The 20,188-nt window shown below is 40.8% G+C and overlaps 2 protein-coding genes across 4 annotated transcripts; one reads left to right on the forward strand and one right to left on the reverse strand.

Moving 5' to 3' along the window:
• Nucleotides 1-800: 800 nt before the first annotated feature.
• LOC131248181 (acetylornithine deacetylase) lies at nt 801-10,727 on the forward strand. 3 transcript variants are annotated; one of them, XR_009172161.1, is made up of 11 exons: nt 802-1,168; nt 3,318-3,562; nt 3,908-4,016; nt 4,552-4,690; nt 6,131-6,188; nt 7,347-7,364; nt 7,520-7,642; nt 8,186-8,342; nt 8,437-8,470; nt 10,401-10,588; nt 10,624-10,727. XR_009172161.1 is itself a non-coding variant. In XM_058248285.1 (10 exons), exons 1-10 carry the CDS (start codon nt 848-850, stop codon nt 10,505-10,507), a joined length of 1,311 nt encoding a protein of 436 aa, XP_058104268.1. In that variant the 5' UTR covers nt 802-847; the 3' UTR covers nt 10,508-10,727. The 3 variants fall into 3 exon arrangements, 2 of the variants coding, with proteins under 2 accessions (XP_058104269.1, XP_058104268.1); XM_058248285.1 differs by having other exon boundaries at nt 10,401-10,727; XM_058248286.1 differs by lacking the exon at nt 7,347-7,364 and having other exon boundaries at nt 801-1,168; nt 6,131-6,212; nt 7,526-7,642; nt 10,401-10,727.
• A 2,514-nt stretch (nt 10,728-13,241) lies between these two features.
• Nucleotides 13,242-19,005, reverse strand: LOC131248182 (uncharacterized). Its single transcript, XM_058248287.1, has 9 exons — nt 18,545-19,005; nt 18,307-18,458; nt 18,089-18,184; nt 17,934-17,996; nt 15,820-15,888; nt 15,622-15,724; nt 15,453-15,524; nt 14,377-14,465; nt 13,242-13,883 (listed from the first exon to the last, which is right to left on the reverse strand). The coding sequence occupies exons 1-9, from the start codon at nt 18,855-18,857 to the stop codon at nt 13,731-13,733; spliced, it is 1,110 nt and encodes a 369-aa protein (XP_058104270.1). The 5' UTR covers nt 18,858-19,005; the 3' UTR covers nt 13,242-13,730.
• Nucleotides 19,006-20,188: the final 1,183 nt, after the last annotated feature.

Here is a 20,188-nt window from a genome sequence, read left to right on the forward strand (position 1 = left end):
ACATTAGTGTTTGTATCACTTGACGTAGAAGGTGAAAATATGTCATTGGTGTATGTATGATTAGATCCACATAATTATCCAATGTGTAGAGTCTAAATATACCAAAGTCTCGAGAATATGAATGATCCAATCATCCAGTGGGCCACCCCAATCAATCATTGTCATTCAATTTTCAGAATCTAAATGTAAATAAACACACAAATGGGTCATACTAGTAAATCTATGGGTCTTTTTTGGTATTTGACCAATGAGTGGGCAATTATGAGTCTAAATTGGTTGAATTCCGTCCAACGATTTATGTACCTTAAAATATATTTTTTCGATTTAACGGCATCAATCAATAGTTATCTGAATAGAATTTTTAATAATTAAATTTAATAAATATATCATATATGAAAATTTTAATTATTTGATCATTCAGAGTTTAATCCACTTAGGATGATAATCAAAGGCGAACCACTGACCGTGTAATATAACAAGATGAATAATAATGTTGCAAATATATATAAATTTTAATTGAATTGTTCTATGCGTGTAATAAATACTTATTAATAAGTTGTATCGAGTGATAAATGATGTGTAATTTATAGCCACTGAATGTTTATGAATGTTTGAACGGTGAGAATTGAGTGGATGTTAATGCAAAATGATTATTATTTGACCGTATAATGGTATAAGTTAACTACATGATGTACTCTTCTTCGGCTACGAGGGTGTGTACTTAATTTTGGTGTGACATGAATCAAATCTAAACCTGGTCCACTTAGAGCAGCATAAATAATACGCGTATGCCGTGCGAAGCACCAATCGTGTCCTCTCTCTCTCTCTCTCTCTCTCTCTCTCTGCAATGGGTTCGCTGAAGGAGGTGATAGGGAAGCTGGAGAAGGAGAACTTCGTAAGCCTGCTGACGAAGATCATAGGAGAGGTGAAGCACGTGCAGAACAACCCCCCAGAGCTCATCCCCAAAGAGGACAGGGTCGCCAGGCACGTGCTTGACTCCCTTCTCCCTTTCTCCACCTCCTCTGGTGGGCCCCTCATCGTCAACCACGTCAGCTACACCGAGGGCCGCGGCAACGTCATCGTCGAGTACCCCGGCACCGTCCCCGGCAAGATCGTCTCCTTCGTCGGCTGCCACATGGACGTCGTCACCGCCAATCCCCAAGATTGGGTATTTTCCTTTTTTATTCGATTTTTTCATAGAAATTAGAAAAAGAAAATTAAAACATTGAATTGATTTCTGTTTACGATTTTATATTCGAGGAATTGCTTGTTCTTCGTGTTCTTTGATCGGTGCACATGGCATATTTGTTTGATGATCTGAATCGTCGGTTGATCGACCGTAGCCAAAAATCGCTGTGATCAGACAATCCTAACCGTTTAAAGAAGTAGGGTATTTGTCATTTACTATTTTTTTTTCAGTTGCGATATGTTTTCAGGTGTTCGTTTTGCCTCTGTCTTGACTCAGGATCCCGCAGGTGCGTCACACCCACCGGGGCCCACATGCTGTGGTGGTCTGGTGATTTGTGTTGAAGTGATAAATTCCCTTGATATACATTGATACACCACACTCTACAGCTTAAGCTTTTGGAGTAAATGGTTGTTTGACATGGTATCAGAGCGGAAGGTCCGTTCGAATCTTGAGAGCAGCAAATATGCCTCGCTAATATATTATTCTCCCACGGGGGGTCAGGAAAATCAGGTCTGGCCCAGGGACCGGGAAATCGAGCCTGGCCTATTTATGGTGTGAGTTTCCCTCAATATCTTCCCATGGGGGGGGGGGGATGATCGTATCCTTCAATTTTTAGAGTTGAATGCAAGCCATTGAAAAAATCCTATTGATGGCTTTAACTTCGTCTTTAGGGAGCGGTAGTGACTATCATCCTTTCAGTGTAGTTCCCTGTGGTGTCTCTGTATAGCATAGATTCCAGAACATGGACTGTTCCGATCATTAGACCACTCAGCATGTGGGCCCCCGTGGGTGGCAACGCACACTGGACCCCAAGTCATGATGGAGGCAAAAGCGAACTCTATTTCTAGATATGTAGATGCATTTTTCAGTATCATGTGCATTTGCAAACTAAAATTTATTATGGATGCGTCGGAGTTTCCAAGATCTTCCATGTTGGACCTGTCATGTGTGACATCTGAACAATTTTCCCTTGGGAACTTCCAGTGACAATTCCAGGAGTTTGTGATTTCTCCTTGCACCTTCTCCTTTGTGGATTTGGGAATTGTGGTCATAAACAGCCTGCAAATGGTTCTAAATATCATCCGAAACTGAGTTGTTTCAGTTGAGCCATGAGTAAACAGGACTAGAATGGATTGATTCAGGGTGAACCATACCCTAGTTTCGTTCTCCAGGCCACTCCAAAATCACTGTGCAATTGGGTCATGTGACTCAACAGAAAATCACTTGGGTGCCTGTGAAGAGACCTTTTTTTTTTTTTTTTTTCCTGAGTCTCTGAACTGAAGCTAAACTTTGGTGGGTATATTCAAGGAATGCAAATCCTGCTATTCTTGGTAGAGCTATTATTTTGGTATGAGACAGGAGTAGTGATTTAAAGGGTTCTTCACGAAGGCTTATGTCCTTTTAATACTTACAGTTTCAGAAGAGTCACGAGGCTACATTGAAATACTTTTATGCCTAAAAAAAAAAAAGGTAATCGTATGTAGAAGCTGCATATTCTTAGGGAACCGATAGCATCTGACTATGAAGCTTCTAAGTGAAAGAATGGGCCTCAAAGATACAGCTGGAAGTAGTTATTAGTCTCTTGTTCTCCTGATATTGCTTATATTGCAAGAATGACCATGAACTGCTTCTAAGGCATCAAATATTGTGGTGTCAGAAATTTTCCATCTTTCAATTTTGAACACAATAAAATGCCATCCCCTTATGGGCTTGCATGCATATTACACAGGCACGTGCCTGCTTGCCACTGTTTTCTTGTGTCAGGAACTTGCATTACCTGCCTTGGAATTTCATTGCACCGGTCTCTTAAAGGTTCAGCCTCATATGAATTTGATACTCTATGCATTTTGAAGATATAAACTAAGTTGGGTTTCTTAAGATCCTGATCCTACATCCTGCAATTAGTTTCAATTGTCACATGATCACCACTAAAAGCTTTTGGAGTTCCTTTTTCAGTAATTTTTCACAATGGTGACATGTCTACATTCGCAACTGTGTGGTGGCTGCGGTTTGAAAATCTCTCTATTGGTTACACATTCATGGCAGGGAAACGGTTGCACGTAAATTATCATTCTTACATTCATGGAGTTTCTTATTATGTTTTGAATTCCGATGACACCACGTGCAGGATTTTGATCCTTTCTCTTTGAGCATTGATGGGGACAAATTGCGTGGTCGTGGAACAACTGACTGTTTGGGGCATGTAGCTCTTGTAACGGAACTCATGCGAAGGCTGGGGCAAACCAAGCCAAAGCTGAAGTCCACTGTTGTTGCTGTCTTTATAGCTAATGAAGAAAATTCATCTGTTTTGGGGATTGGTGTGGATGCACTTGTGAAGGATGGCCTACTTGATAAACTCAAAGAAGGACCCTTGTAAGTAATTCAGAATTTCACATGCAAATGGCAGCTAATTTGTGCAGTGGCAACTTGAACGTTATGAATGACCTCCTTATTCTGGATCAAACATTCTTGTGAGAACAAATGTTATTGATGCCACAATATAGTTTATATGCATTGTCGTTAGTCTGTTACATTATATACATGAAAAAATTTCTCAGTTACATTAGTATATACTTGCATCAGTATATGAATGCACCATCTTTATTACCTCACTCTCCTTTTCTAGGGCTTATTTCTATGAGGTGTAAGAGATAAATTCTTCCAAAGCAAATCAACGCGCCGGTAAAAGCTTTACCATGTTAATCTCAATTCATGCAGGTTCTGGATCGATACGGCTGACAAACAACCATGCATAGGTACTGGAGGAATGATAGCATGGAAACTTCGAGCAACAGGAAAGCTTTTCCATAGTGGTATTGCCAACAAGGTAGTCAACCATACCATGAAGCAACATTTATTCCTTGCCATATGTAGTGATAAGAAATTGTTGCGTTTTTGTTTTTCATTGGTTTTGGGGGATCTCTAAATGAAAGTATGTTAGCAGGTGCATACTATACGGACACATGCATACTTCTTGCACTCAAGGCTATGCAATGTCCTATTTTCTTGAAGTTTACACTGTCAATGCACCGATCTGATGCCATAATACCATCCATATGCGTACTGTGTGGACCATAGTTTAATGAGTTTAATGCTAAGAAACTTGGTACTTGGGCACATAGACTCTATAATAGTTGACATTGAGATATGACCATACAGTTACAGAATGATATGGAAAATGAAAGATATTATGTAAAAGTTGTTGGTCCTCGCTGACGTTGTAATGGGGGTGTCTTTGTTTTTCTGTAGCATAGATGATGTAGAACTCTTGCATCAATAATGTGCTATTTTTCTTTAACAGCACCATAATGCATTTATGGAATTATAAGAATGAGATCTCTTGACGTGATTTGTATATGCAGGCAATCAATCCTCTGGAGTTGATAATGGAAGCTCTTAAAGAGATCCAATTACGATTCTACAGAGACTTCCCACCGCACCCTAAGGAAGAAGTTTATGGGTTTGCCACACCATCAACCATGAAACCGACTCAATGGAGTTGTAAGTTGTATGCCAATCTCACATTTACTGAAGCCCATTAGCAATGTTTGACAAGTTAGGCAAAGTAAAAAATAAAAAATCTATTTTTGATGATCAGAATGTAACTTGGAAACTGATACATGTGCCATTGTTGGACACAGATACGGGCTTGTCAAACATGGGGACTTTGGAAGCATTATCTGTTGACAAATTGCTTCGAATATTATGTTTTAATGGGATATTGTGTTTATTATATGAAAAAGGACCCTAATATAAGATATAGTGATCAACTTAAAAATAGTTATTTATGTTTATAAAAATTGAGACTCACCGTTCACACCCAATCTTATTGATAGCAGAACCCTTTCTCATCTACTTATTTTAAGACAATTGTATGGTTTTCTACTATTTATTATTATTATTATTATTATTATTATTATTTTTGAAAGGTTACGCATTCATTAAACTAAAGGAGAGAACAGCAGGAAAAAGAAGAAAACAAAACAAACTAAACCAAAGAAACAAACGGGCAACGCTGAGATAGTGTAAGCGCTTAAGCAACAAGAAAAGAGAAGTCGTATTCCCTAAGGGAATCGGCATACGTGGCCCACTCGATCACCAAGTTCGAGGCTTTGAAAGAAACGGACTCCGCTGAAAAGGAGGAATTTCTAAAACATCTTTCATTTCTCTCGGTCCAAACCGACCACCATATAGCGAGGAGGGCCATCCTCCAAATCTGAGTCTTCTTCTTCCCAAATCTGAACCCATGCCAAGCTTGAAGAAGGAGATCCACAGAAGTAGAAATGCACCAGTTGATTCGGAATCTACTAGCGAAATCCACCCATATTTGGGAGATGAAGGGACAATGGATTAGTAAATGATTTATCGACTCCGCGTTCGTCATGCAACATAGACAAACGTTGGGGAGAATCATCCCTCTCTTCTCCAGATTGTGGATGGTGAGAATCTTCTTATTGACAACCAACCAGGTGAACGCCACAATTTTAGGGGGCGCGGCGTTGGGACCAAACAAGAGAAAGGATGGGCCACTTCCGGAAACTGAGGAGGAAGAAGCATCTTGTACAGGGAGCTAACTGAGAAGGAAGATGACTTATCCATTTTCCAGATTGTTCTGTCTTCCACGTCGGGGCTGGGGTTGGATTGATAAATACGTTCAAGCAGATTGGCCAGGATAGGGATCTCCCAATCTTCCAAATTTCTTCTGCACTAAAAAAGGTTAGGTGTAAATAGTGGCTCCCTAAAAAATAGCTAAGAATTATAACTAAACCTAAATATTAGTTCTACACTTCAAACAATGTCCCAGAGTATTGGGCATATGTGTCCATGTCAACACAGTACATTCTTAAAAGTGTTATTGTCCTTGTTACATGGGTTAACAATTATCAGGTAAGGAGTCTTGTATACTCGGATGACATTTCATATTTGTTTGACATTCTGCAGACCCAGGAGGTGGTATCAATCAGATTCCAGCCGAGTGTACTGTTTCAGGGGATGTCAGGTTTGTTCCATTACTGAAAAACACCTATCAAATCACTCCTGCTACTTGTTTTAACGTGATACCTTGGAGTCTGGTGGGAGTTATGATTTTGATGCATCAGTATCATACCAAATGCAAATGAAAAGGGCTTTGTTTTCATCCAAAGAAAGTAACCTGTCATGAGACAATTTCAAGTTTATTTGGCTTTCATGTTGTTTTGGTTGTAAGATGGATAAATTTGCAAATGTCCCAAAAGTGCTTAAATTCTGCTAGTTAAGGCTGCATTTGGATACACCATTGAATTAATTGCAATAATTAGCCAAATAAAGGAGGCATGATCAGATTGCAATTGCTTCCCTCACTACTCAAACAAAGTAACCATTTTTGTTTATTTTTTTAATTTATTTTTTTTGAGTTAGCTTGTTAGTACACACCCATGTCAGTACACACACTCGATGTTAGCCACCCCCACTAGGGATCGATACCAAGACCTCAAGTGTTGAAACGAGGTATCTCCACTCAGTCTACCAGTTGAGCTATGGATCTGGGTGTCAAACAAAGTAACCATTGAGTATTAATTGATGAGCTCTTCTCAAGAAAGTACTAATGTATGAGTCTCAACAAATCTACAGTTTGCTGAGGTTCCCAACTTCATGCATGTGGTGCCTGTGGTTTGGTGATCCAGACTGTTGATCTGATGTGGCTCCCGTTGATTGGGTATGTCCAAAAACCCCATATGATTGGGTGCATAAAAATAGGCAGTTAAGATAAAATAGTATCAACAGCCCAAATCCAACTGAAAGAAAACCAAATTAAATGGTTAGGATCTTCCAATCTAGCATAATTGGGGGTGTCATAAACAATGGGACCTGTCAAGTCAACAATCTCGATCACCAAACTATGTGCCCCACATGCATGGACTGTGAAGCCTCAACAAAATGTATGTTTGTTGAGGCTTTGGACTATACAGTTCATCTTTACCTATGGCCAACTGAGGATTTAGTTATCCTTAAGAAAAAAAAAAACCATGGATATTTGTTAGGATTCATGTAATCTTTCTTGTTTTTAACAAAAATGATTAACGGATGACATTCTCTTATATCTGCAACTCATATAAAGCTTTGGAATAACAGACACTAAAGAAACATTCTCCTGACTCCATCTTCCTTTGTAATGCAGGTTAACTCCATTCTACAAGTAAGTATGCTACTTGCCGAAGATTGAATTAGGCTCCTTTCTCTAATTTTTTTTTCCTTGATTTTTGAGAGTATACTCAATGAGTAACTTCTTCGAAGCATAGCAAAGCAGCTGGAAGCATCTGAACCCCTGTTCTCCATCTGATATTGTTCCAGCATAACAGATGTGGCGAAAAAATTACAGGAATATGTCGACGATATCAATGCCAACATAGAGAAGCTAGATACGCGAGGGCCCGTGTCAAAATATGTCCTCCCAGATGAAAATTTGAGGGGCAGGTGCTTTTCTTTTTTATCAAGTTCTCTTAGAAAGGATGATATAGCTATGCAGTTTTCTGGAATGGCAGCTCTCCCTTTGTCTTAATATGAGGAGAAGATGCCCAGATAGCATGTCTTAAACTTCTTTTTCAGGAGTCTGCCTTGCCCTCTTTCTTTTTTTTCTTTTTTTTTTCTCCTCCTCCCCTTTGGACATAATGTCTATCGGAAAAAAGAAGAAGAAGAAGAAGAAGAAGAAGAAAAGATGAAACAACTGGATCCCAACCGGACTGGAAAGTAAGCAGTTAAGCAGCCAGACTTTTCAGGTTCTTTTCGGAATCCGAAATATAGTGTCTCACATAAATTTCTGACTGGTGGAAGCGTAACCATCATCATGAAATGGCAATCTTATACCAGAGATCACAGTGACAGTTGTTTCTGGCAACAGAATGCCACTCAAAAAGGGCTGTTACAGGCATGTTAATGTATCACCAGACAATTATATCCATTTTAATGTAATATATTATCAAAGTGAGAACTCTGGAGTGAGTATGTTGATTTCTGCAGGCTTACAATCAGCTTTGATGAGAGCATGATGTCTGGAGTTGCTTGTAACCTTGAATCCCGTGGCTTCCATGTATTGTGCAAAGCAACTGAAGAAGTGGTTGGACATGTCAAGCCCTACTCAATTACTGGTAGTTTGCCATTGATCCGTGAGTTGCAGGTTCGGTCCCCATCTCTTTTTTAACTGATACCCTTCAGCAACTGTCATTTATTCACATACTGAGTCTCATATTCTTCTTGTTATTTCATTCCAGGATGAAGGTTTCGATGTTCAAACTGCAGGCTATGGTATTATACTCTTACTGAGATGTTTTAAAAACCTCTTCAACCTGATATGCTTTGGTATTGGATGTATTGTCATTACGTTCCTTCCATGCTATCTAAAGCCCACCTAGCAATGCAAGTTTCCACAAGATTTTCCTTTTCAGTCCCAAACCTCTGTTCAATGCCTCAATAAAGTCCCAAAACTGTCTCAGGCATCACCCAAGCCAACCCAAATAGTTAAATCTCCACCATACAGACATTGTAAAGTCAAAAGTCCCAGTGCATAAACAAATCCCAACCATTTCTGTGCTCCAAAGGCAGAGAATAAACACATTTGTGATAACCATTTGTCTATTCCTGAAGTGGTCAATGATGAGCACCTTGTCCCTTACTCACTTGCCAACCAGGGACTAGGGCAATCAACGGGTCAGGTTCCGGCTGAACCTGAAGAGTTCCTGGACCCAGACTTGACGTGTCCGGGTTCTCAGTTCTGGGTCTCATTTTTTAGACCCTGGCCCGAATCCGACTTGGGTACCCATTGGGTCTTTGGAACTTGGTTTTGAGTTGAGTTCAGCAGGGTCCATGTAAAAATAAGGCACTTACATCCCGGGGACCACCTAAATGATGGACTAAATTACACGTGTGCCAATTTGACACATTAGTAATGTAAATAGACTATTTTACATGCATATGGCTTAGCAAACCTTACTCTGTTGCTAGAATAATTAATATATATTTAATAATATATAATATTACTATTAAAACTAATTGGACCTGACACAGCCCAATTTTAACTGGGTCCAAGGTAGTGGATCTGATGCAGACCCAAGTAGGCATGGTTGGTAACTGGGTCCGGAATAGAAGAACCAAACCTGATCTGTTTCCTAAATGGATTTTACCCAACCCATTTTATAAACGGTTCTGAGAAATTGGGTTGGGGCCTGTTAAAATCAGGTCGGGTCCATCGGGATCCATGTGCTGATTGATGGCCCTATCAAGGACCCGAGCATGACCACGTCAAAGTGGAAGCCCCCTTCTCCTGCTGTCATCTCTTCAAAGCCCTATCAGGGACCCTAGTACAACCACATCAAACTGGAAGCCACCTTCCTCCTGTCATCTCTTAAAAGCAACACACAGAATGGCTTTAACAAGAACAATTTCTCAATTTTCCACTTACCATTTGTCTCTCTGTAATTGTGTGCTTTCACCTTTTTAGCAACTCCATGAGACTGACAAATTCTTTTATTTCTTCTTTGCTGAGATCCCTATTGAAAGTCAGCTCCTGAACCACTAGACCACATGAACTGATATAACAAGTGCAAATCGCAACTCCCTTCTTTTAGCTCCTCCGGTAGAAGTGAGAATGGTCTTGATTTAGAGAGCCACCACCACACCACACCCTCCCAGAAGCGCATCTGTGAACTATCACTGATGCTCAAAATTCTCTCCTTAAATTGTTTTCCACCCTAAACACCAACATCCATATACCCAAAACAATGTATTGAGATGATACACTGCAATAATATTTTTTATATATATTTTACGAACACTTGTCTATAATAGGAAACCAGGTTTGGCCACTAATGTCTTATGCCAGGAGTCCCCTTTGAGATGCCTTGCTAGTGTTGATCAAAGCAGTGGACATTTTCCATTTAAGTATTTGTATTTTCTTCATCATTTTGGTAATCTTTTGCACACTAGTGAGGTCCATCAGTTATTTTCTGGCCCTAGAGTTGGTATATTTGTTAAGGATGCTGGTTTGCACTAATGTCATGTGATATTTCATGATATTTTGCACTGAATTAGACTGATTAATCATGATATTTCATGATATTTGGTGCAACCAAACGCACCCTAGGCCTCTCATTCATTATTCGACAACCTATGAACTATCTACATGATTTAAATTACCAGATGTGGGTAGAATTCATTTGATGCGTCTCCGTATATGCAGGTTTGCTGGCTACTTACCATGCCAAGAATGAGTACTGCCTTTTCTCAGATATGTGCCAAGGTTTCCAAGTGTTCTTGAGTATCATCTCCCAATTAGAAGAAGATTAAGCAGATCTACTTGCATGGTGCTGCCGAATCGTTTCCATCACACTTCTGTAATACAAGCCCACCTGCATCCGAGCATGAGTCAGGTCCTTCATATGCATTGTTCCTGCTTCAATAATATTTCTCAAGGGATTCATTCACGGGAGTCTCATCCTTTCTTGAAGACTCCACCGATGGAAGACTTTAGGACGATGCAATAGAAAATTATAAAAATTTCACTGTTTCTTTGGATCTTAGTTTTTCTCCAGGGTTTCTCATTCCATACTGAAATATCTATCGTGCTGAAGTTAGAAGACTGCCTCGAATGGGGCATTTGTTTGGGTGAGCAACTTTCCAGGCTGGGCCCATTGTTTGGCGATCCAAACCAGTCATTACTGGGACCCACCTTGATGGGAGACTCCCCAAAAAACTTGATGATCAGATGATCTGAACCATTTCAATGCACCCCAGCTATCCACCGTCAATTGGGAATTGCTACCAATAGATTGTTAGAATCATGTGATTACTGTAGTGAATCACCCCTGGCGTAAGCTTGCTACAGCGACGTTCACAGCCCTGTTTGTAAGAGATGACCAGATCAAGTGGGAATCACAGCCCCAATGCCCCCACGAGGTGGAGCTTTGTGAAGACCACCGTGATGTATGTTGGACATCCATACCGTGCATTTGGTGGGTAGCCCTTAGTTTATGAGATGTCCCAAAAGTCAGCTGCATTCGAAAATCAGGTGAGCCACACATTCTGAAACCATGTAAATTCATGCCTTAAACATCTAAAAGGCACTTGGTGGGGCCCACCTGAGTTTTGGATTAAATTGACCGGTGGCTCTTGTAGTCTTTATCATGTTAAGGAATTGTTCCCTGGTGATGGATAAATGGTCTTTAACATGGAACTTTGTGGCATTGGCATCGTGGCTGGACATCCTAGTGTTCGTTTTTTAATTGGAGATGTCGTGATTGAGATAGCCTAGGTGCTGCCTTTGCCTTGCCTAAATATAAATCTTGAATAGGCCACCCAGTCAGCCAGGCCCACTCCACTTCAAAGTCAAACCGGAGTCCAACCGTCACACCCCCTTTATTATCCTTTATTATCTGTTAGACTGATAATGGATTGGGTTTGGGTCAGGTGAGGATGAGGATGAGCCCAAGTTCAACTCGTTTACTAAACAGGCCAGATTGATATGACCCATTACCCTGTGGCCCTGACCTGACCCACTTAAAATTCATCAGGCCCAAGCCCGACCTGACCCATTTATCAGGCCCAGGCTCTTCCAACCCTTAATTAGGTAATAAGCTTATCTTGTCGGGCTCGACCAACCCAGCTCATGTTTAAGAATCCAATAGGGGGCAAAAGGCATGCCCAGCAGGGCCTAATTAGTGGATTTTATACCACTTGGTACATCACATTTACGTGTCTACGCATTTTCTAAACCTGAAAAGAGCATGCCACAAAAAATCTTCTCCATAGGACATTCCTAAAAAGGACCGTGTGTCCCAGATCTTCTGGACACAAATTTCATATTTGTTCTAGGGAGCCCGCGCAACAAAAAAGCTCAATGGTGTGACATCTACTCCATTTATCATATGCACTGGTTAGGACGTGTACCAAAAATCCAGCTAATCCAAAACTCACCACAAGGGGATGCCGGATGCGAGGATTGGGACACCCACTTAAGTTTCAGATCAGACGGGGTTTGTTATTATTATTATTATTTTTCATCTTCATCCTGGTTGAGCTCACCTTATGAACCGACTGGATGGCATATAAACATCTTGGTGGGCCTCATGAATGTTCAATGGCAGGCTTCCTCATCCTTACCTTTCCTTGTGGCCTGGCCCACGCATGAGCTCCTTACGGAAATTCGCATCCACCAACGGTCTGAGAGATTTTTGGAGAATGGTCCATCCAGGGCATCTCCCCCCGCAGACCAAAGGCATGGATCGCCCAAAGCATGGGCCCCACTTACAAACTCAAAAGTTGAGAATAATACGAAATCCTCATGTGGAGGATCATAAAACTCCTCCCACACCATAACGTGGTCATCATCATCCCCAACCAAATATCACTGCGGTCCCCACCTTTCTTCGATGTTTGAACTTGATTCTAGGAAGATATGCCCAAAATCAGCTTGTCTTCATATGCTTCCTCAAATCTGCCATACAGATTCTCTGCAAATATGGTAAAGACAAAAACATTCTGGTTGCTTTCACTTGATAGATACTACAGGTGAAAGCTACTTTGGAGAGGTTTGCAAGCCCACACCGAATACACGCAACACAAGTGCCAACCTGGCCCCACCAGCTAGATTTGACAATGTGCTAATATCAGGTTGGTCCATTCATCTGGTAGGCCACATCTGTACAGTAAAAGTGGATGGTATAAATAGAATTGCTAAAAGCCATCAACTTCTGTGTGGCCCACCTGATGAGCGGACTGGCATGATTTTTTATATGCTCATCTTCATAGTGGGGACCAGCTTCTTCACCACTCAAATGTCCTGCCGGCACCTGTAGGGCTAGCTAGCCTTCTACTCGGGTTTTCAGTTTGTACATGCAGGGTCCATGGTCCAGAGATCCAGACCAGCGGTCTGCCGGGCCTCAGTGCGATGGTGACGCCTCAACAATTTCATGGCCAAGACAATCCAACCATTCAACTGTGGCCTGCAACTTGACTGTTACGAAGAGAAATAAAGCACTCGTCCACATCTGGCTGAAAAGTGGCTCAATACGGAGGGCTAGGATCTTCCAATCTGAGAGATTTTTTGGGGACTTAATACATCCACGTCCAAAAAACAAAAAGGAGTTTAAATCCCCTTGACTTTTCAACAAAACCAAAAGCCCGAGTATACTGCATTTATTGGGGATAAGGATCCTATAATTCATCTTCACTTGATTGGGACAAGAAGATTCCGCATCCACAGTTCCATCTGCGTAGAGAGCGGCTCAACGGGCCCATGAGCTTTGTGGGCAGGAGAAAAGCTGTACTCATTCACAACTAGTTTACAGGCCTACATTTCTATCTAGAACTAGTACAACCATTCATATACAGTATACCTCTCCGAATACATTGGCTTTTATTTGTTTTCTACATGCGAAATGACTCCTAAGATTATACTCGCCTTCAGTTGAGGGGACTGTACATTCGTCATGGACAAGTTAAAGTTGCCTTACCGCAGTGTTGTTCACGCCAGCGTTCATATTACCTCATTGACATACCTGCCCGGTCCGCTTTACAGTCTATTTGAATTTCTGCTCTCCACCCTCACCTGCTGAATTCTCTGGCGGAGCCGACGCCTATGATCGTGAATTTTCCAGAGGCCATGCCCCAGTATAACAGCAGAGTATATACCATGTGTGATCATGGGCGCAAGAATATTATCCGTCTGCAGTATTTCAGAAGTAAAGAAGTGGGATGATTCTCATTTTCCTGGATCTAAAACATAGGCTTAATTGGAAGATGTGATGATGAGATAAGACCATAGTTCGAAAACCCAAACGCTTGACTTAACTTGTGATGTTCAACCAGGTTGGGTCAACTCAAAGACTCAGCCTGACTTGATATTTACTAAATTATAACTAAAAATATCAAGCATGTACATAAATTAAAATTAAAATGTTTACATCAAGTCACATGTTGATGCACTACCTTTATACTTAATAGCGCTGACTCAGTGAATGACTCTATTCAAGTCACCATGAGTCGTGTCGAGTCAACCGCGTGGTCGACTCGGCAAGTCTTCCCAAGTAATCTTCAAGTCAGACTCAGAACTGTGTTTCCAAGTGACTTGGCTTGAAATATCGCCAAGCCGAGTTGAATCAACTGAGTTTCGAGTCAAGTCAGTGGGTTTTAGAACCATGAAGAATACTTAAGATTACCTGAATCCATTCAAAGCCAAGGTACAGGGCCAACAGTCCTTCTAAAAGCGGGGAATAGATCTTCTTCAGCTGCCTTCTTTCATACCACGCTGCAGAACAGAACTCCATAGATCAGTACAATATAATACAGAAATATCAAAGGGGATGATGTGGGGTGACTTTTAGGGCCCATTTGGATACCACCAAATAAGTTACTTTTTCTACTTACAGCAGTAGATAAGTAACTTATTTCAGATAAGTAACTATGGTTTATGATTAGTTATAAGTAACTTTGGTTTATGATTAGTTATAAGTAACTTCTTTTTACTTAAAATTACTTAATCACTTCAGTCAATTTTTATAGCTTTTCTACTTTTCGTAAATTGCTGAAGAGAGGCATCAGGAGAGACGAAAGAGAGGAGAAGCTGATAAGTATATCATTTACCAAACATGCTTATCTGATTAATAAGTAGAAAAGATAGCTACTTGAGACATAAGTAGCTTGTCTTAACTTACGATCCAAACGCCCCCTTAGAGAAACCAAGTTACAAAGAGAAACGCCTTTTCATTTTTGCTAGTATATATATAATTCGGAAGAGAACATTCCATTTTGGGAAATGATGAGAACACCCACAGAATTCAAATCTGTGGGCAGTCACAAAAGAACAATGTAAAGAACAATAAACACCTTGTAACAGATATACACCAGTTTATGCCATCAACCGAAAGGAGGTTCATTTAGAAAGCGTGAGCGAAATTTTTCGGTACCTCAAAGATTGTAAGACACCTTCAAACCCAAAGAAAGTGAACAATAAGATTTACAGTTGGTTTCAGAAACATTGGGGCAATTTTGAATAACAGGAACTCCCAACTTGGCAGATTTCTAAGTACAGAGCAATTTATAAACAAGTACGAGAGCTTTTTATTTTTATTTTAAGTAATAAAAGTAATTAATGAATATATTATCCCATAAATAACTAGATGAAACTATGCTTCTTTTTTCCATCTCTAATACTATGTTAAGTGGAATTCACCTTCATGATTTCAGAATTCTGCGCAATACTATATCACAACTAAAGGCAGGAGATAGAACATACCAGCAAAGAGCTTTTTGAGATCTTCACGGCCACATTGTGACCGTAGGACTGGTGCAACCACATAAGTAGGATCTGAAAGGAAAAAAGCAACAACAGTTTGGGAGTCAAAATAAAGACAGATAACAGAGAGAACTGCTCGAGAGATCAAATTAGAAAAATTAAATTGTACCTTTTGGAGAGGCTGCCACGTAATATAGAGATCCCGTAAGGGCAGCCGTGATCACAGCTGCAAATGCTTGCGCAAATGGGACAAATGGAGGCAGCATGCCACTCTGCACCAAACCAATGCATAAGACCAAAAAAAAAAAGAAAAAGACAATAGCAGCAAAGATGATGATGAAACCAGGACATGAATTCAGCAACATACCAGAGACGCAATTCCATGCGCGTCCTTCATGAATTCAGTGCCTCTCAAGAACATGTCAGTCAATGACCCCTATCATATTGCAAATGCTTAATCAGAGAGAATGCATGATTTTCAATTATAAATAGTTACTTCTCACAGTATCATGGTCGTACAATAAATGAGAGAGAGAGAGAGAGAGAGAGAGAGAGTAGAAAAAAGGCTGGCACTATGAAAGAAACTCAGGCATTATTTCTTGGAATATAAACTTCAAAAAAATCATGACAACCAGATTGTATACTAAATTCTTCTATGAGGTTCGATTTGGTACTTCACTGTTGTACCATATTAGCAACTCCCCACCGCTCCCATTGGTAGAAATTTAGTTGAGGGGTCCCCTTCATTCACCGGCAGTCCCATTCAGATATGAATTGCTTGTAACCAGCGAACCTTTGTTTTTCACTGCCGGCCCACGTCCAACAAGAGCAAGCGACTCTTTTTTGTCGGGCCATGTTAGGAGTTACAAGAATATCAGGCAATTTGCATCTGTCACATTCTTCCTACCATTTGGCACAATGATGAAGTACCATAATTCCTCCCTTGTAGTCTGTATTCCAATTTTCACAAAATGGCCACCAGATAAGGACAGTCATTCAATAAATGCATGTTCAATTTCTTGGCAAGGATGTGTACATGTAAGTATAACATGTGTGGCGTGCTCAGGGAAAGTGCATGAACTAATACATGCAATCCTCCTTCCAGCCAACAGTTTCAGATATAGAAGCAAGCAGTTTGAAGCTCATAATGCAATAATATGGAGTTCTTTAGGTAGTAGCTTCGAGCAGATGGTTTAGCCAGTTAGAGCAAGTACAATCCTAAGGCATTACCCGCTTTCAAGTCCCCTAACTGAGTTTCAGTGAGGCATTGGTTCCGAAATTCTACCCAAAAGATGAAATAAAAATGAAAAGACAAACAGTAGTAGTACAGTTTGAATGTGCACAAGAGCTGCTTATATTACTTTTTGAAGGTAGTTAATAGCAAACGTTCATGAATTGTTTATGTCGACCTTCTGATGCCATTCTCACATTCTAATAAGCTTAGGCATGCAGAATTTCCATTAAAAGCTATGATTCCTATTAGAATCTTTTCGCATGAACACAAGAAAGACCATGTTTTTCTCCATTTAAGAATAGCAAGATTCACTAGAAAATACAGTGATTTCTCAATTACATAGATTTTCCAATGCTATGATTTGGGACCACTGACGCTTTTGGAATTTCCCCCAGGGGGGGTGGGGGTGTGTGGGGTACCAAAACCTATACAGCATTCCTGACCATGGTTTTAAATTCGTTTATCTGGTATCACAACATTCACCACTGATGCGGCCATGTATTGCCCTATAAGGGCTTCTTTTTTCTCTTTTTTCTTTTTTGAATTGATAATTTATTGAAAGAGCCAAAAGACTCAAAAGAGAGCAGAGAAAGCAAAATTAAAGAAAATTTACAAACAACCCCAAGGGTTAGGAACCCCAATCCCTAAGGAACAAAAACACCTTTCTAACTGGGTCTCACTTCTATTCCGGAAACATCTTTCATTACTCTCCAACCAAATGCACCACAAGGCTGCCAACAAAGCGAGACCCCCCCTGTTTGAGCTGTTTTGAGTCGATATGGACTGATACATCCATCTTGTTCATTGGCAACACCGGCATGCATCGGGCAATACTTGCTGGTTTCAGACAATACTTTTAACCTTATTCCTGACCTATCGAGAATAGCAGTTTAGATATTTCCTGTATCACATGTACGAGCTCATCTGCCACCTGATAATGTTATATTCATTACTTTTTACCTTCTCACCGGTTTTAACAAAAACCATCAAAGGCAAATAACAATACTGATAGGTTTATCTGGGTGTAGGAAGGCAAATAACAATAAAAAGCAGAACTGAATTATCAAAAAATGTTTGCAATTGAAACGAATCACATCCGAAACCAATTAGTCAATCCCAAACAAAATGGTAAAAGATTTCACTTTCTTTGCAACTTAAACATCACAATCTAAACTAATTGTGGATCGAAACACAAACTCAAGTGATTATAAAACAAGAAATCAAGGTTGTCCTATTCAAGTTCTAACCTGAACTGCAGCCCGATAGAAGAGCTCCTCCCCAACCGAACTCGCCGTAACAATGAGAATAAACTGCAAAATCTCAATACATATAGATCCCGCCCATTGAAAAAATAACATACATAGATCGAGGGACAGATACGAAGCAAACATCAGAAATCCACCTGCCATGGCGACATTCCATAGAAGAAGCTCCGTAACTCCTCATCCTCGACATCTCTGATGGCACGGGCATGAGGGGACAGCTTCACGACCTCATCCTGCAAGCCACGTCAGCACACTCAAAACACATCCAGGCAAGTGTTTGGATCCCCAAATCGAATCGAATTGCAAAATCATCCAATCCAATAGAGCATCCAAACGCATCGATCTATATACATACATCTAATATAAAAAGAAGGGCCATGATCGGAGGAGCGGCATATCCAAGCCCTTCCAAGATAGCATTCAACGACGGATGGAATCCTCCCATGTAATCCACGCCGGTAATCGAGCATATGAACTTCCCCGCTAACGCCATGGCGACATATATCCCTGAAAAAAGGAACAGGATTATCAGAATTCTAACGGAAAAATAATTGAATCAGGACGGAACTATAACGGAGTTTTCAGAATCTCACCGATGCCATAGCTGAGCCGAACAACGGCTCCTAACTTCTCCCAAACGGGGAATTCGGTGTCACCGAAGCTCCGATCGAAGGTTGAGACTTCCATGGCGGGGCCGGAGAATCCTCCTCCTCGCCGATCTCCGTTTCGTTCGCCACCGCTCCGTTCCGCCGAAGCTCTGATGCAGGACCGTCGGGCATCCGGAAAATTTCCCCTGTTTCTCGCCGAGAAATTGAAAATGAAACGGGAACTCGTGGAAGTGGGAGTTGAAGAGAAGCAGAGGATAGGAGAGGGATTCCGAGCGCGAGAAATTGAAGGCAGCTCCATCAGCTGGAGCTCTGTTCTGGTGTGGGGCTTTTATAGCGGTGCCTGAGACTCGTACGGACCAGATATTCATCGAACGTAGCTGTCGCGGCTCGAGTTATGAGATATTCGGAGAGTATCCGCCATCCGTTTTTTCTTTTCTTTTATTTATTTATTTATTGTTTTTATAAAGATTGTTCAGTGTATCGACGTGGGAGGTGATAATGCAGTCCATGGACGGGAAGCGACAGGGCGGACGAGGAACTCTCATAAATGTCGCGACTTACGTATACCACTATTTGTCGCCGCGTTGGACTCAACATTTTGAGATAGTCTATGATCGGAACCGTCCATATTTTGATTACTCTGATATAGATTGGATATATGATAATATAATGTTTATATAAATAAACAAATTTTAGAAAATATTTTAATGGTTTTTGATTCAACTGAAAATAGAAATTTCAACCTTCAATGAAGATTAATTAATGTTAGAATAGTCAAATATGCTAGCACTGAGAATATGGACGGTTGAAATCTTATGATTATCTCTGTCTGAGGGCTTCAAGATGCGACATATACTCATGAAAGTCAGTCGCGACGTACGAAAAAGGCACTCGCTTCGAAATACCGTTTCATTTGTGCAGTCCAGACCCGAGGCGACGGCATCGCGGAAGTGCAATCGCGTGTGCACTACACTTCTGGTACTGCAGCTCAAACGTTTTAGAGTTTGCACGCGTGTGAGAAGATCCAAACCACGTATTTGGAGGGGCCCACTATGTCCATCCCTTGGATTAAATTTCAGGACTATGTGATTGGATTAAAATTCAGAAAGATGTGACAATTTTTTAGACACAACTGTTTTACAAGTGATCTCATTGGGGGTAAGCACTCAAGGTCAGCAGGCTGACCTAATTTTTACCCAAGGTATATATACAGTGTGGCCCAGTAGATGAGTGCCTTGGATCAAGTCATACGTGCTAAGTTTGGTGACTATCGACCGATGGTGCAAAAAGTCAAAAGCTTCAATTATTAGAGCGTACGAGGGCTGATGGATTGGGTCTACGTGGGGGCTTGGGCGGCGGTAGGGCTGTACATCCAGTCGAACCGAGTCGAGCTGGCCTCAGCTCGGGTCGGCTTGGCCACTAGCTGACCTTAGTTCGGTTCTTGGGCCTGATTGGCTTGGTTCGGTCAACAGATCACGCTTGTTCGAGCCGAATTCAAGCCAAGATCGGTCTGAGTTCGCATTGCAGCATTTTCACAAATACTTGGTCTGCACCTTCAAAATCTCACTATATTTGAGATAGCAGCAATGATTTTATGGGTATTTTATCAAACACCTTCTAAGCAACATA

Source organism: Magnolia sinica, chromosome 6 (assembly GCF_029962835.1).
Source record: "Magnolia sinica isolate HGM2019 chromosome 6, MsV1, whole genome shotgun sequence".
NCBI classification, from domain to species: Eukaryota; Viridiplantae; Streptophyta; class Magnoliopsida; order Magnoliales; family Magnoliaceae; genus Magnolia; species Magnolia sinica.